Consider the following 12,244-nt stretch of genomic DNA (forward strand, 5'->3'; position numbering starts at 1 on the left):
CAGGGCTGGGACTAAACCGCCTGGCCTGCCTCTCTTCTACCTTCTATGGGACAGGCTTTCTTTGTGTAGCATTAGAGTGTCCCGGAACTTCTTCATAGAAAAGGCTGGCATCGAACTCACAGAGATCCACCTGCCTCCACCTCCCAAGTGCTGGGATAAAAGGCGTGAACAACCACTACCCGATTGTCCTTGATTTTTTTAAAAATTCATTACATTTTTATTTTGTGTATGTGTGTGTTGTGGTGTACGTGTGTGTTATTTGTTGTGTGTGTATTGTATGTGTGTGGTATTTATCTGTGGGTCTGTATGTAGGCATGCACATCCAAGGGCACTTATGTGGAGAGCAGAGGGAAATTTGGGGAGTCAGTTCTACCCTCAAGTGTGATGGGAGGGTGAACTCAGGTCATCAGAGTCGAGGGCAGACACCTATAGCTGCTAGGTTCCGTCACTATTCTCTTCCTCCTCCTATTCTTCAAGACAAGATCTCATGTTGCACAAGCTGGCCTTGAACTCAGGAGGTAGCCAAGGATGAGCATGCTGGAGTAGAGACAGGCACCACCATGCCCTGTTAATGCAGTGCTGGTGACAAACCCAGGGCCTCGGACATGCTCAGCAAGCATTCTTCCTAGTGAGCTACATGCTCAGTGAGCTGCAGTCCCTAGTAGACCATGGGTTAGAGAGCACGGGTGATCAGGGCTGTGTAGCTTGTTTTTCTGCTAGTAGAACTGCTCAAGCCAGGCTTGACTGGGGTGGACTTCAAGCTGTGGCCTGAAATTAAAACCAAACCCCAGACCCATGAGGGTTCCCAGATATCACAAAGGTCACAGGAGGGGAATCCCTGGGGGAAGCTCCAGACCCCAATTCCCTCCCTTCGTGCTCCTCCATTTGCTGGCACCGCACACCCAGCACACACATTTTCACACTTACTAGTTCACCACACTCACGCTCCTGCTGTATTCATGTGCACACTCACCCGCAGTCATGGGGGAACCAGCACACTTCTGAGGAGGCCTTGTTCTCATGCTTTATCTCCCTGTTTCTAGGACTCGGTTGACTTCCTCTCTCTTGATTTGACTTCTACATGTCAAAGTGTGGCAACTCTACCACAGAAGCTGAGTGACCTGCAGGTAATGCGAGGGCTTTTCCATCATGATGGCGAGTGGCAAATGTTCTGGATAGCTTGTCAGAAATGTGACATTTGCCTAAGGCATGGACTGAGCCTTCCCTAACAGCCTGACCCACCAAGCTGCAGCTTCGGACATTCCCACTTAAAGAGACCATCGGGGTGTGGGTTTCTGTGGGCTCTCTGTAGCTGGATGTGGGTTCCCTGTGGGCAGTCCCTGGGTGTGCTCTGTGGCTCAGTTAGTAGACTGCTTTCCTTACAGGAGCAAAGCCCTGAGTTCATCCCCAGCACAGCATAAAACAGTGTAGTAAAGCTTGCTTTAATCCCAGCACTCGGGAGGTAGAGGCAGGAGGATCAGGAGTAGGAAGTCATTGTGCACTAAACAATGAGGTCAAGGCCAACCTAGGCTACGTGAGACCCTGTTTGAGAGAGAGGGATGGAGAAGAGAGAACCGCTGCCATGTGAAAGGGTCTGTGCAGAGGCCCCAAACCACCACCAATAAAACTACTGTAAAGCGAAGTCAACTATACCAGCCTGAAGATAATTTCCCATGACAGGGAAGATGCTGGAAAACAATAGAGGGAGAGAGAGAAAGATCGTGAGAGGCAGAGCATCAGCAAGTTTGCTGTGAGATTGTGTCTCCCAGTAACAGCAGAAGCTACAGCCATAGAGTGTCACCAACATGATGGAGGACAGCCCAGGAAGCCTCAGCTCTGCACAGAGAACTACAGGGGACAGTAGCGCTGAGAGCGGGACAGGGGCTCCTCCCAGGGAAGAGCAGACCAGTGGGCTGTCCAGTGCCAAATGGTCAGCCCGAAAACACACATACAAATAACAGTATACGGACTGAACAGGTTATGGCTAGGAATGTATGTGTATAAACACACGTACAAATACTCCTACACGAGCAATAAGAATGGACGAAAAAGGAATGCATGAATTTGAAAAAGAGGAGGGAGAAGTACTTTTGGAGGGTTTGGGGGAAAGAAAGAAAAGCAAGAAATGTTGCAATTAAATGACACTCTCAAAAACAAAAGGAACAGAGGGAAATCAGCCACAGGAGCTGAGATCTCACAGTGACAGCGCCTCTGACTTTTGAGAACAGTTTGTGTGTTTGTTTCAGTGTGACTGTGCATGTTTGTGTTAATGCAGTGCCTCCTGCTGGGAGGGAGAGGTATTGCCTGGGTGCACAGAGTCTGGAAGATGGCATCACATCCCTCATAGCAGGAGAGACAGGCATTTGTGGGAGGCTTGCTTCTTACACAGGACCTGAACTCATGATTTTGCAGTGGGTGCTCTTAACCACCAAGTCATCTCTGTAGATGCTTGCTTGACTTTTTATTACAGAAAGTTTGAAACAAATCCAAAGAAGAAAGGAAAGTATAGGAACTCCTGTGAAGACATGGCTATCTTGTTCTGCCGTAGCCAGCTTGTTTACCTGTCCGTGTCTTCTTCTTTCTAAAGTTTATATACTGAGACTGGTTTTCATGTAGCCCAGGCTGGCCTTCTGTGGCTAAGTTTGCACTTATGATTCTCCTGCCTCCTTGTCTTGAGTGCGGATATTGGATACCTGCCCCACCATGCCTGGTTTATATAGCATTGAGGATGGAGCCAGGGCTTTGTGCATTCTAGACAAACACTCTCCAGCCAAAGTACATTCTCAACGTCACAAAGCAGAGTATTTTTTCAGCAAACCATGAAGACTCATGATCATGGTGATGCGGCCTCTTGGTTAAACATTTTAGGAAGTGCAGGCTCCTACACAAGCAGAAATCTTTCTCTCGACCCTAATCTTCTTGCTGGCGTAGGAAGGGCTCCGTCTAAAATGAGCTGCTGTGGTTATCACTTCATTTAGGAAGGGCTGGTGGCCGATGGTCACTGACTAGTGTCGCTCTCCAGAGTCCAAGTCTCTGCCCTCAGTAGGTGGGGTGACTCGAGGTTGTTTCCAGAAGGTGAACACGTTGCGTCTCCCCTGTTCCCATCACTGAAGGCACCCTTGTTGGTCTTCACCTTTTCTAGAACGTTGAGCCCAAAATGGAGGTTTTCATCTATACCCTAAAGCTTCAAGATTGCCCATCCACAGGGAAGAGCCCCTCCTCATTGCTCTTCAGCCTGCTTGAAGGTGAGTGGACCAACAACATGTGGCAGGTGTTGAGTGGCGTTTGTTACACTGGCGTGTTGGGGAGTGATCCTGACTTTGGGGGTTCTCATGAGGGTGGGGCCTAGGAAAATGGCTGAACTGAGAGCCTACCAGGTGAGGCTAAAGTCCCATCACTCCCTGGCAGTGAGCTCCTCCTGTCCAGAGACACTGAGTGGTCCCGTATAGATGCCAAGGGTGCCCAATAGGACATGTTCCTGACTCAGGTGTGAACCTTCAGCGTGGAAACAGCTTTGTGTTCTCCTGTTCTGAACAGTCCTGGGGGCATCTAAGATGCTGAAAACCTCTGGTGTAGCACCTTGTGGTGTAGATGTCACTGTGTAGTCCTGCCAGGCCTTGAACTCAATGATAGTCTAAATGGTTCATGCGTGTGTGCACGTCTGTGTCTCTGTGTGTGTTAGTCTCTGTGTGTGCATATTGGTGCAGGTGCCTGAGGAGAACAGAAGAGGCTGTTGGATCCTCTGGAAATGGAGTTACTCACAAGCAGTTGTGAGCTGCCTGCAGTGGGTGCTGGGAAATGAACTTGGGTCTTCTAGAAGAACAGTTTGTTTATTATCCAGAATCATCTCTCTCATCCAAAGGTCAGCTTTTTGTGTGGTTCTGGAGGTTGAACTAAGCCCTCCTATTTACCCAGAAGGCACCTTAACTCTCCAGCCTTCTCTTTCAAATATATCACAGCCAGGCATTGGAGGCACACACTTTTAATCCCACTAATTGGGAGGCAGAGGCAGGCAAATCTCTGAGTTCAAGGGTAGCCTGGTCTGAAGAATGAGTTCTAGGACAGCCAGGGCTACACAATGAAACCCAATCTCAAAAAATTATTTATCAATCTCAAAAAAATTGATAAATAATAAATAAATTTAAAAAAAACCAAAGGGGGGGGGGAATACTGCCTGAATGACCATATCTGAATGTCCCCTCAGACCTCTTGGGTCCAAGAATCCAGGGTGAGTCTAAGACTCCAAGATTGATCCGGCTGTCTTCTGAAGTGTTAGGGGGATTGGCATTCACCCTGAAAAGTGAGGAATAACACCCTAATAATACATCAATGGTATTTTCAGAAGGTCTTACGATCATCTCTTGGTGATTGTGTGGGTTTGAGAATAAGGTAAACTACAGATTGCATGTTTCTGCTCCAGCTCCACACACAGTTAACACACTGCTTTTCTTACAGCCATAAATAAAGACCAAGTACAGACTGTTGGGTTCGACATCAGTGCATTCCTGAGCTGTTCATCCAGTTCTGAGGAGAGGTAATGCTGGCTTGTGCCGTTAACAAGAAGTAACGGTTACTATGGGTTCTGTTGTGTACATGGGCAATCACTGAGGACCTTTGTCCTTGTGTTTTGGTTTTGTTTGATGTGTGTGCACGCATGCAGGATCCTGAGTGAGTATGTAGGTGCACCACCTGCCTGAGTGAGCCCACAGAGGTCAGAATGTCAGAATGACAGATCCCTTGGAACTGGAATTCCCATGTGAATGCTGGGAGCTAAACCCAGGTCTCCTGCATCAGCAGTAATTGGTCTTAACTGCGGAGCATCTCACCAGTCCTGACTTTGCCTCCTGGGACAGCAAACAGGTCACAGTCATTTAGGAGATGAGGGGTGGAGGCTCAGAGGGAGGGAGGCTGGAGTAGCAGTAGCTCATGGAGATGTGCCTGGGCCCACACAGTCCGGCGTCCTCACTGTCGGAGTCTCCTAGGTCTGCATATTTAGCAGAGCTGAGATGAGGGTACTGGGGAAGTGTGCACATATGTGGCAGAGAAAGCAGGTTATGGGGCCAGCTACATGGGTCATGGGGAAAGGCACCTGTGCCCAAGTCTCCGCACATGCCGTGTGCACACCCCACACACAGAGTCTCTGAATGAATGAATGAATGAATAAATGAATGAATGACTCTGGTGCCTCAGAGGGTAAAGGCCCTTGCCTGTGTCCTAGTTGGCTTTCTGTTGCTCTGAGAAAACAGTGGCCACAGCAACTTGGGGAGGACAGAGCTCATTTCATCTTACAGTTTACAGTCCTCCAAGATGGGCGTCAGGGCAGGAACTCGAGGCAGAGTTGAAGCTGAGGCCATGGGGGAATGAATGCTGCCTGCTTGTTTGCTTTCCATGGCTTGCTCAGCCCATTTCTCTTTTCAAGATTTCTTACTTTATGCATTTTTCTGGTTTGTCTGCATGTATGCACATCAGAGGAGGCACCGCATTGCTTGGAACTACAGTTATAGACATTGCTGAGTCAACATGTGGGCGCTAGGATTTGAACTCACAACCTCTGGGAACGCACCCAGTGCTCTCAAGCTCTGAGCTATCCTATCTCTCCAGCTCCCATTCTGCTTTCTTGTATAACTCGGGACAACCTACCCAGGGGTTGTTCTACCTACAGTTGGCTTGGCCCTCTCACACCCATCATTACATAAGGAAGATGCCCACAGACTTGTGTACAGTCCAGTCAGACATAAGCATTTTCTCAGTCAAGGTTTCCTCTTCTCAGATGACTCCAGCTTGGTGTCAGGTTAACAAAAACTGAGCAGCTCACCAGGCAAGCATTGTGACCTGAGTTCGATCCCCAGGTCCCATGTAAGTGCAGAGGAAGAGAACAGACTCCATGAAGTTGTCCATATATAAAAACCACAGCAATAAATAATGATAGTTAAAAGGTAAATAAACATAGTAATTTTATTGAAGAGAAGAGAAAAGAGAGAGCAGTTTAGGTGTAGACCAGAGCAGCCCGCTGAAGCTTCATAAGGTAAATTCCTGAGCCCAGTTCTTCAGTGTGAGATGTGAACACCTTCTCTGAAGCACAACACCGACAGGAAGCCAGTGCAGAGCCTGCTCCAAGGGATCCTTATTTTTAAAAGTTCTCAGATCAAATGGGCTGGAGAGGTGATTCAGTCTGTCAAGTGCTTTCTCTAAGCACGGGGGCCTGAGCAGAGAACAAGCATAAAAAGCCAAGTATGGTGGGAATGTTTCATACACAGTGCTGGAATCAGAGATGGCCTTCTTCCTCCTGACCCTCCTCCTCCTGGGCCTCCTCCTCATTCTGCCCCATCTTTGTCTTCTTTCTTCCTCTCTCTTCCTTTTCTTTCTTTCTTCCTTTCTTCATTTTTCATTCTTTTTCTTCCTTCCTCCTTTCCTTTTTTCTTTCTTTCATTTTTTCTCTTCTTCATCTCTTTCTCCTAACTGTCCTATTCCTCCTGATCCTAGTTCCCTTTCTGCTCCTCCTTTACTTTCTTTGTGATTTCTTTCTTTCTTTCTTTCTTTCTTTCTTTCTTTCTTTCTTTCTTTCTTTCTTTCTTTTCTTTGTTTCTTTGTTTCTCTCTCTCTTTCTTTCTTTCTCTTTCTCTGTCTCTCTTCCTTGCATTTTCTTCTCTTCCTCCTCATCCTTTTTTCTTCCCCTTGTTCTTCTCCTTTCTTCTCCTTTCCCTTTTTCTCATTCTCCTTAGGGTTTCACTGTGTAGCCCTGGCTGGCCTGGAACTCACTCTGTGCACCAGGCTGGCCTCACATTAACAGACATCTGTCCGCATCTGCCTCCTGAGTGCTGAGATTAAGGGCATGAGCCTCCATGCCCCACCCTGTGGGGAATTTGTAACTCAGTCATTAATTGTGTCCCTTGATGTCGCTCTACCCCACAGCCCATCTTGTTCCCTAACCGACAGCCTGGCCTTTCAGACTGAGCAGCAGCAGGAGACAGCAGTTGTGCCCTCTTCCCGAGTCTCAGCCTACCAGAGAGTCTGGGCAGCCTTTGCTAACCAGTCTAGGGCAGAAAGGGATGCCTTCCTGCAAGATGTGTTCCCAGAAGGATTCCTCTGGGGCGTGTCTACGGGAGCCTTTAGTGTGGAAGGAGCCTGGGCAGAAGGCAGCAGAGGGCCGAGCATCTGGGACCGCTACAGTGACCTGAACGCTGCCAAGGGCCAAGCGACAGCAAAGGTGGCCAGTGACAGTTACCACAAACCAGCCTCCGATGTGGCTCTGCTCCGAGGCCTCAGGGCTGGGGTGTACAAATTCTCCATCTCCTGGTCCCGGCTGTTCCCCACTGGGCAGAAGAGCAGCCCCAACCTGCAAGGTGTCGCCTACTACAACAGACTGATAGACAGCCTGCTGGACTCCCACATCGAGCCCATGGCGACGCTGTTCCACTGGGACCTGCCCCAGGCCCTGCAGGATCAAGGCGGGTGGCAGAACGAGAGTGTGGTGGAGGCCTTCCTGGACTATGCAGCCTTCTGCTTCTCCACTTTTGGGGACCGTGTGAAGCTGTGGGTGACCTTCCACGAGCCATGGGTGATAAGCTATGCAGGCTATGGCACTGGGCAGCACCCACCAGGCATCTCTGACCCGGGAGTGGCTTCTTTTAAGGTACTTCCTCCCATCCCTCAACTCCTGTCAATCAGAAGACACATCAGGCTGTGGTCTCCCAGCACAGGAAAGAAGAACAGAGAGGGAAGGATAAGCACGTGTTGTTAGTGTTGTCCTGTACACCCAGGCTGATACTGAACACCTATTACTGAGGATGTCCTTGAACTCCTGACTCTTGCTTGTTTTTCTGAGAGCTGGGGTCACAGGCATCTCCCACCGTGCCTGAGTTTTAAACAGGGATGAGAATTAGAACTAGGGCTTCTTCTATAACAGGCAAGCACTCAGCCACCTAGCCACACCCTCAGGCCTGGTCAAGGCTCCTGGACTCCAAAGACAAGTTCCGGGCTTGGAGGATTGTCCTCAGCTGTAGAGCTCTTTCCTAGCACACACGTGGCCTGGGTTCAGTCCCCACCTCCTTGGTGCTGTGATGACAGACATGTGCCGCCCATGCCCAGGTTTATGGGGTAGACCCAAGGCTCTGCATCTCAGGAAAGTACTTCTGTACATATTACTCAGCTGTAGTCATAGCCATTAAGATTTTGTTCATTTATTTGCATTGGTTTATTGAGATAGGTCTCAAGCTAAAATGAAACACGCAGTTTTCAGTCTTCAGCACGCAGAAATCCTCCTGCCTCGGCCTCTAAAGTACAGACTGAGCCATCACAGCTGGCTTTGGTAAGCTTTTGTTATACTTAAGAATTTCCTGAGTGTTTATAGTGTCTCCTGAGATATTTTATATATATATTATATACAGGCTGAGAAATTTTTCATTTCTCCTCACATCTGTGGCAGTTCCTTTTCTCACTGCTAGGACAATATACCTTTCAAAAGCACTTAGAGACTGGGTGGTGGTGGCGGACAACTTTAATCCCAATAATCAGGAGGCAGAGGCAGGCAGATCTCTGAGTTCAAGGCCATAGGACAGCCAGGGCTACACAGAGAAACTGAGTCTTGAAATACAAACAAAGAACACACCACCAAAAAGCACTTGGGGAAAGAAGGGTCCCTTTGCCTCAGTTGTAAGCTGCAGTCCTCCATAGCAGAGAAGACATGGCCTTGAACTTGGTATGCAGACAAGGATGAACCAGCAATCCTCATGCTCCACAACACAAGTTCTGTCAGTACAGGCTTGCACCACCATGCCAGGTTCATTAGTGCAGGAAATGGAGCCACGGGAATTTCAATATGAGGCTATCTAACAATCCAGCCACGTCCCAGACACATTGCTGGTTCTGCTGACTTCAGCAGGAAGTTGGTGACACTTCTGACTTGCTGGTGCCGCTGTTGACATTATTTTCCTCCTCCTTTCCTCCCCAGGTGGCTCACTTGATCCTCAAGGCGCACGCCAGAACTTGGCATCACTACGACCTTCACCATCGCCAAGAGCAGCAGGGACGCGTGGGCATCGTGCTCAATTCCGACTGGGCAGAGCCCCTGGATGGGGAGAGTCCCCAGGACCTGGCTGCTGCTGAGCGCTTCCTGCACTTCATGCTGGGCTGGTTTGCTCACCCCATCTTTGTGGATGGGAACTACCCCACCAGCCTCCGGGCCCAGATCCAGCAGGGAAACCAGCAGTGTGGGGGTCCTCTGGCCCAACTCCCAGAGTTCACTGCAGCGGAGCAGCAGCTCCTGAAAGGCTCTGCGGACTTCCTTGGTCTGTCTCACTACACATCCCGGCTGGTGAGCACCGCTGCACAGCTGACCTGCATCCCCAGCTATGATAACATCGGAGGCTTCTCCCAGCACGTAGACCCCACGTGGCCCCAGACTGCATCTCCCTGGATCCGGGTGGTGCCCTGGGGCATAAGGAGGCTGCTTCAGTTTGCTTCCATGGAATACACGAAAGAAAGAGTTCCAATCTTCTTGGCTGGGAATGGCATGCCCTTAGGGGAAGGAGAGGATCTCCTTGACGACTCAGTGAGAGTGAACTACTTCAACCTGTACATCAACGAGGTGCTCAAGGGTAAGAAGGTTGACCTGCTGATCCCGAGGAGAAGCTCTTCCCCAAGTCTTCACAGTTGTTTAATGAGACAGACCCGAGATTGAGCTCAGGCCTTCAGGCTTGCTCAACAAGAGCCTTTACTTACTAAGCCATTTCTGCCTCTCCAGTCCGGTGTTCTCGCGCTCTTAGTTAATCAGTGTTAATTGAGAGCATGAGAAACCTGGAACTTGTAAGACAGTAAAGGTGCAGTTGAGTAATGTCATCTTTTCTTAGGAGACTCAGTCCTCACCCCTCTGGATATCTAGTCTCATGAGACCTAATGCCTTCTTTGGACCTTTGTATACACTGCACCCATGTGGCACACAAGGTATAATGCAGGGAAAACACCCTGGGAAACTAAGGTGGATGGCATGCTAAGGAACAACAAATGAGGTTGTCTTCTGGTTTTCCCAATGTTTCTCTCTTTTACACACACGCACACACGCACGCGTGCTCTTGCATGGGGCTGACTTTGTTTTCTCTTTACAGCTGTCAAGGAGGATTTGGTGGATGTCCGTGCATACATTGCTCGTTCCCTCATTGACGGCTTCGAAGGACCCCCAGGGTACAGCCAGAGGTTCGGGCTGTACCATGTCAACTTTAGTGACAGCAGCAGGTCGAGAACTGCCAGGAGATCTGCCCACTTCTTCACTGGCATCATTGAAAAGAATGGGTTCCCTGCCAAGGAGCTGAGAAGAACCCCAGTGCCTGTGAAAGCAGACTTTTCCTCCAGAGCCACAACCTTCTACAACTCCCCATCTGAGGTGCCCTCCCAGGCTAAAATCGTGTGGGAGAAGTTCTCCAACCAGCCCAAGTTTGAGAGAGACTTGTTCTATCATGGCACATTCAGGGATGACTTCCTGTGGGGCGTGTCCTCCTCGGCCTATCAAATCGAAGGAGGTTGGGACGCTGACGGGAAAGGGCCCAGCATCTGGGACAACTTCACCCACAGTCCCGGGAACACCGTGAAAGACAATGCCACCGCAGACATAGCTTGTGACAGCTATCACCAACTGGATGCCGACCTGAGCATTCTTCGCGCCCTGAAGGTCAAGGCCTATAGGTTCTCTATCTCCTGGCCTCGGATTTTCCCAACGGGAACAAACAGTTCCATCAACCAACACGGTGTCGATTATTACAACAGGATGATTGACGGCTTGCTGCAGAGCAACATCTTCCCCATGGTGACACTGTTTCACTGGGACCTGCCCCAGGCCCTCCAGGATATTGGAGGTTGGGAGAACTCTTCTTTGATTGATTTGTTCAACAGCTATGCTGACTTCTGTTTTAAGACCTTTGGTGACAGAGTCAAGTTCTGGATGACCTTTAATGAGCCCTTGTATCTGGCACAGTTAGGCTATGGTTCAGGGGTGTTTCCCCCAAATGTGCAGGACCCCGGCTGGGCACCGTACAGGGTCAGCCACGTACTCATCAAGGCCCATGCTAGAGTCTACCACACTTATGATGAGAAATACAGGCAGGAGCAGAAGGGGGTCATCTCTCTGAACCTCAACACTCACTGGGTAGAACCCAAAGACCCAGGAGTCCTAAGAGATGTGGAAGCTGCCGACCGGATGCTGCAGTTTTCCTTGGGCTGGTTTGCCCACCCCATTTTTAGAAACGGGGACTATCCAGATGTCATGAAATGGAATGTGGGCAACAGGAGTGAACTTCAGCACCTGGCGGGCTCCCGCCTGCCCAGCTTCACAGAGGAGGAGAAGGCATACATCAGGGGCACCGCGGATGTCTTCTGCCTCAACACCTACTCGTCCGTGTTTGTGCAGCACAGCACTCCAAGGCTGAACCCACCCAACTATGATGATGACCGCGAGCTAACGGTCAGCGATATGGACTCTTCATTGACCTCCCCGTCAATGCTCCCAGCCGTGCCCTGGGGGATGCGGAGGCTGCTGAACTGGATCAAGGAAGAGTATGGTGACATTCCCATTTACATCACAGAAAATGGACACGGACTGAACAGCCCTTCGCTAGACGACACACAAAGAATATTCTACCACAAAACCTATATCAATGAGGCTCTGAAAGGTACATGAGGCTTCAGCTCCTCTCACTAAACCTCCACTCTCCTAGTCCTATACCTCTCTTGTGTTCAGTTTTCCTGTCCTCTGTCTGTCATGTGTCCCATGCTTTGGCAGGCACCCTGAATATCTCTCTTTTGGGTTTGTGCCAGTGCTCAGTTAGTAAAGTGTTGTCTTGCAAGCATGGGGACCAGAGCTCAATTTCCAGGGAGAAGTCAGGCTTGGTACATTTGTAATCTCTGTGCTGAGGAAGCAGAAAGGTGCAATCTTGAGGCTCTCTGGTGGGCAAGCCAAGCCCACTTGGTGAGCTCCAGGTCAAACGAAAGTGATGCCCAAGATTTGATGTCTGAGGTTGTGTTCTAGCCTACACACACACACTCACACACTTGCACACTCATACAGACACAGAGATATACATGAAAAGGTAAACTTTCCACTTCTAGAGCAGGGGATGAGGCTCAGTTATTGAATTGCTTGTCCAGAATCCACAGCCCCATTCCCAGCCCTAGAGTGGAGAAGGTGTGCACCTGCAATCCCACACTGGAGCACTAGTTGCAGGAGGAGCAGAGAAAACATCCACATTTATTCTTG

General features: G+C 49.5%; 1 protein-coding gene across 1 annotated transcript in view; it reads left to right on the plus strand.

Annotated features, from left to right (window-relative positions):
• The window catches only part of LOC119827814 (lactase-phlorizin hydrolase-like), a 35,681-nt gene that overhangs the window by 7,174 nt on the left and 16,263 nt on the right, over positions 1-12,244 (plus strand). The window contains exons 3-8 of the mRNA XM_038349720.1: positions 1,044-1,127; positions 3,143-3,245; positions 4,456-4,534; positions 6,913-7,633; positions 8,951-9,596; positions 10,104-11,660. Coding sequence (XP_038205648.1) covers positions 1,044-1,127; positions 3,143-3,245; positions 4,456-4,534; positions 6,913-7,633; positions 8,951-9,596; positions 10,104-11,660 — 3,190 coding nt within the window. The remainder of the gene's footprint in view (positions 1-1,043; positions 1,128-3,142; positions 3,246-4,455; positions 4,535-6,912; positions 7,634-8,950; positions 9,597-10,103; positions 11,661-12,244) is intronic.

The sequence above is a fragment of the Arvicola amphibius genome, chromosome 12 (assembly GCF_903992535.2).
Source record: "Arvicola amphibius chromosome 12, mArvAmp1.2, whole genome shotgun sequence".
In the NCBI taxonomy this organism is placed as follows: domain Eukaryota; kingdom Metazoa; phylum Chordata; class Mammalia; order Rodentia; family Cricetidae; genus Arvicola; species Arvicola amphibius.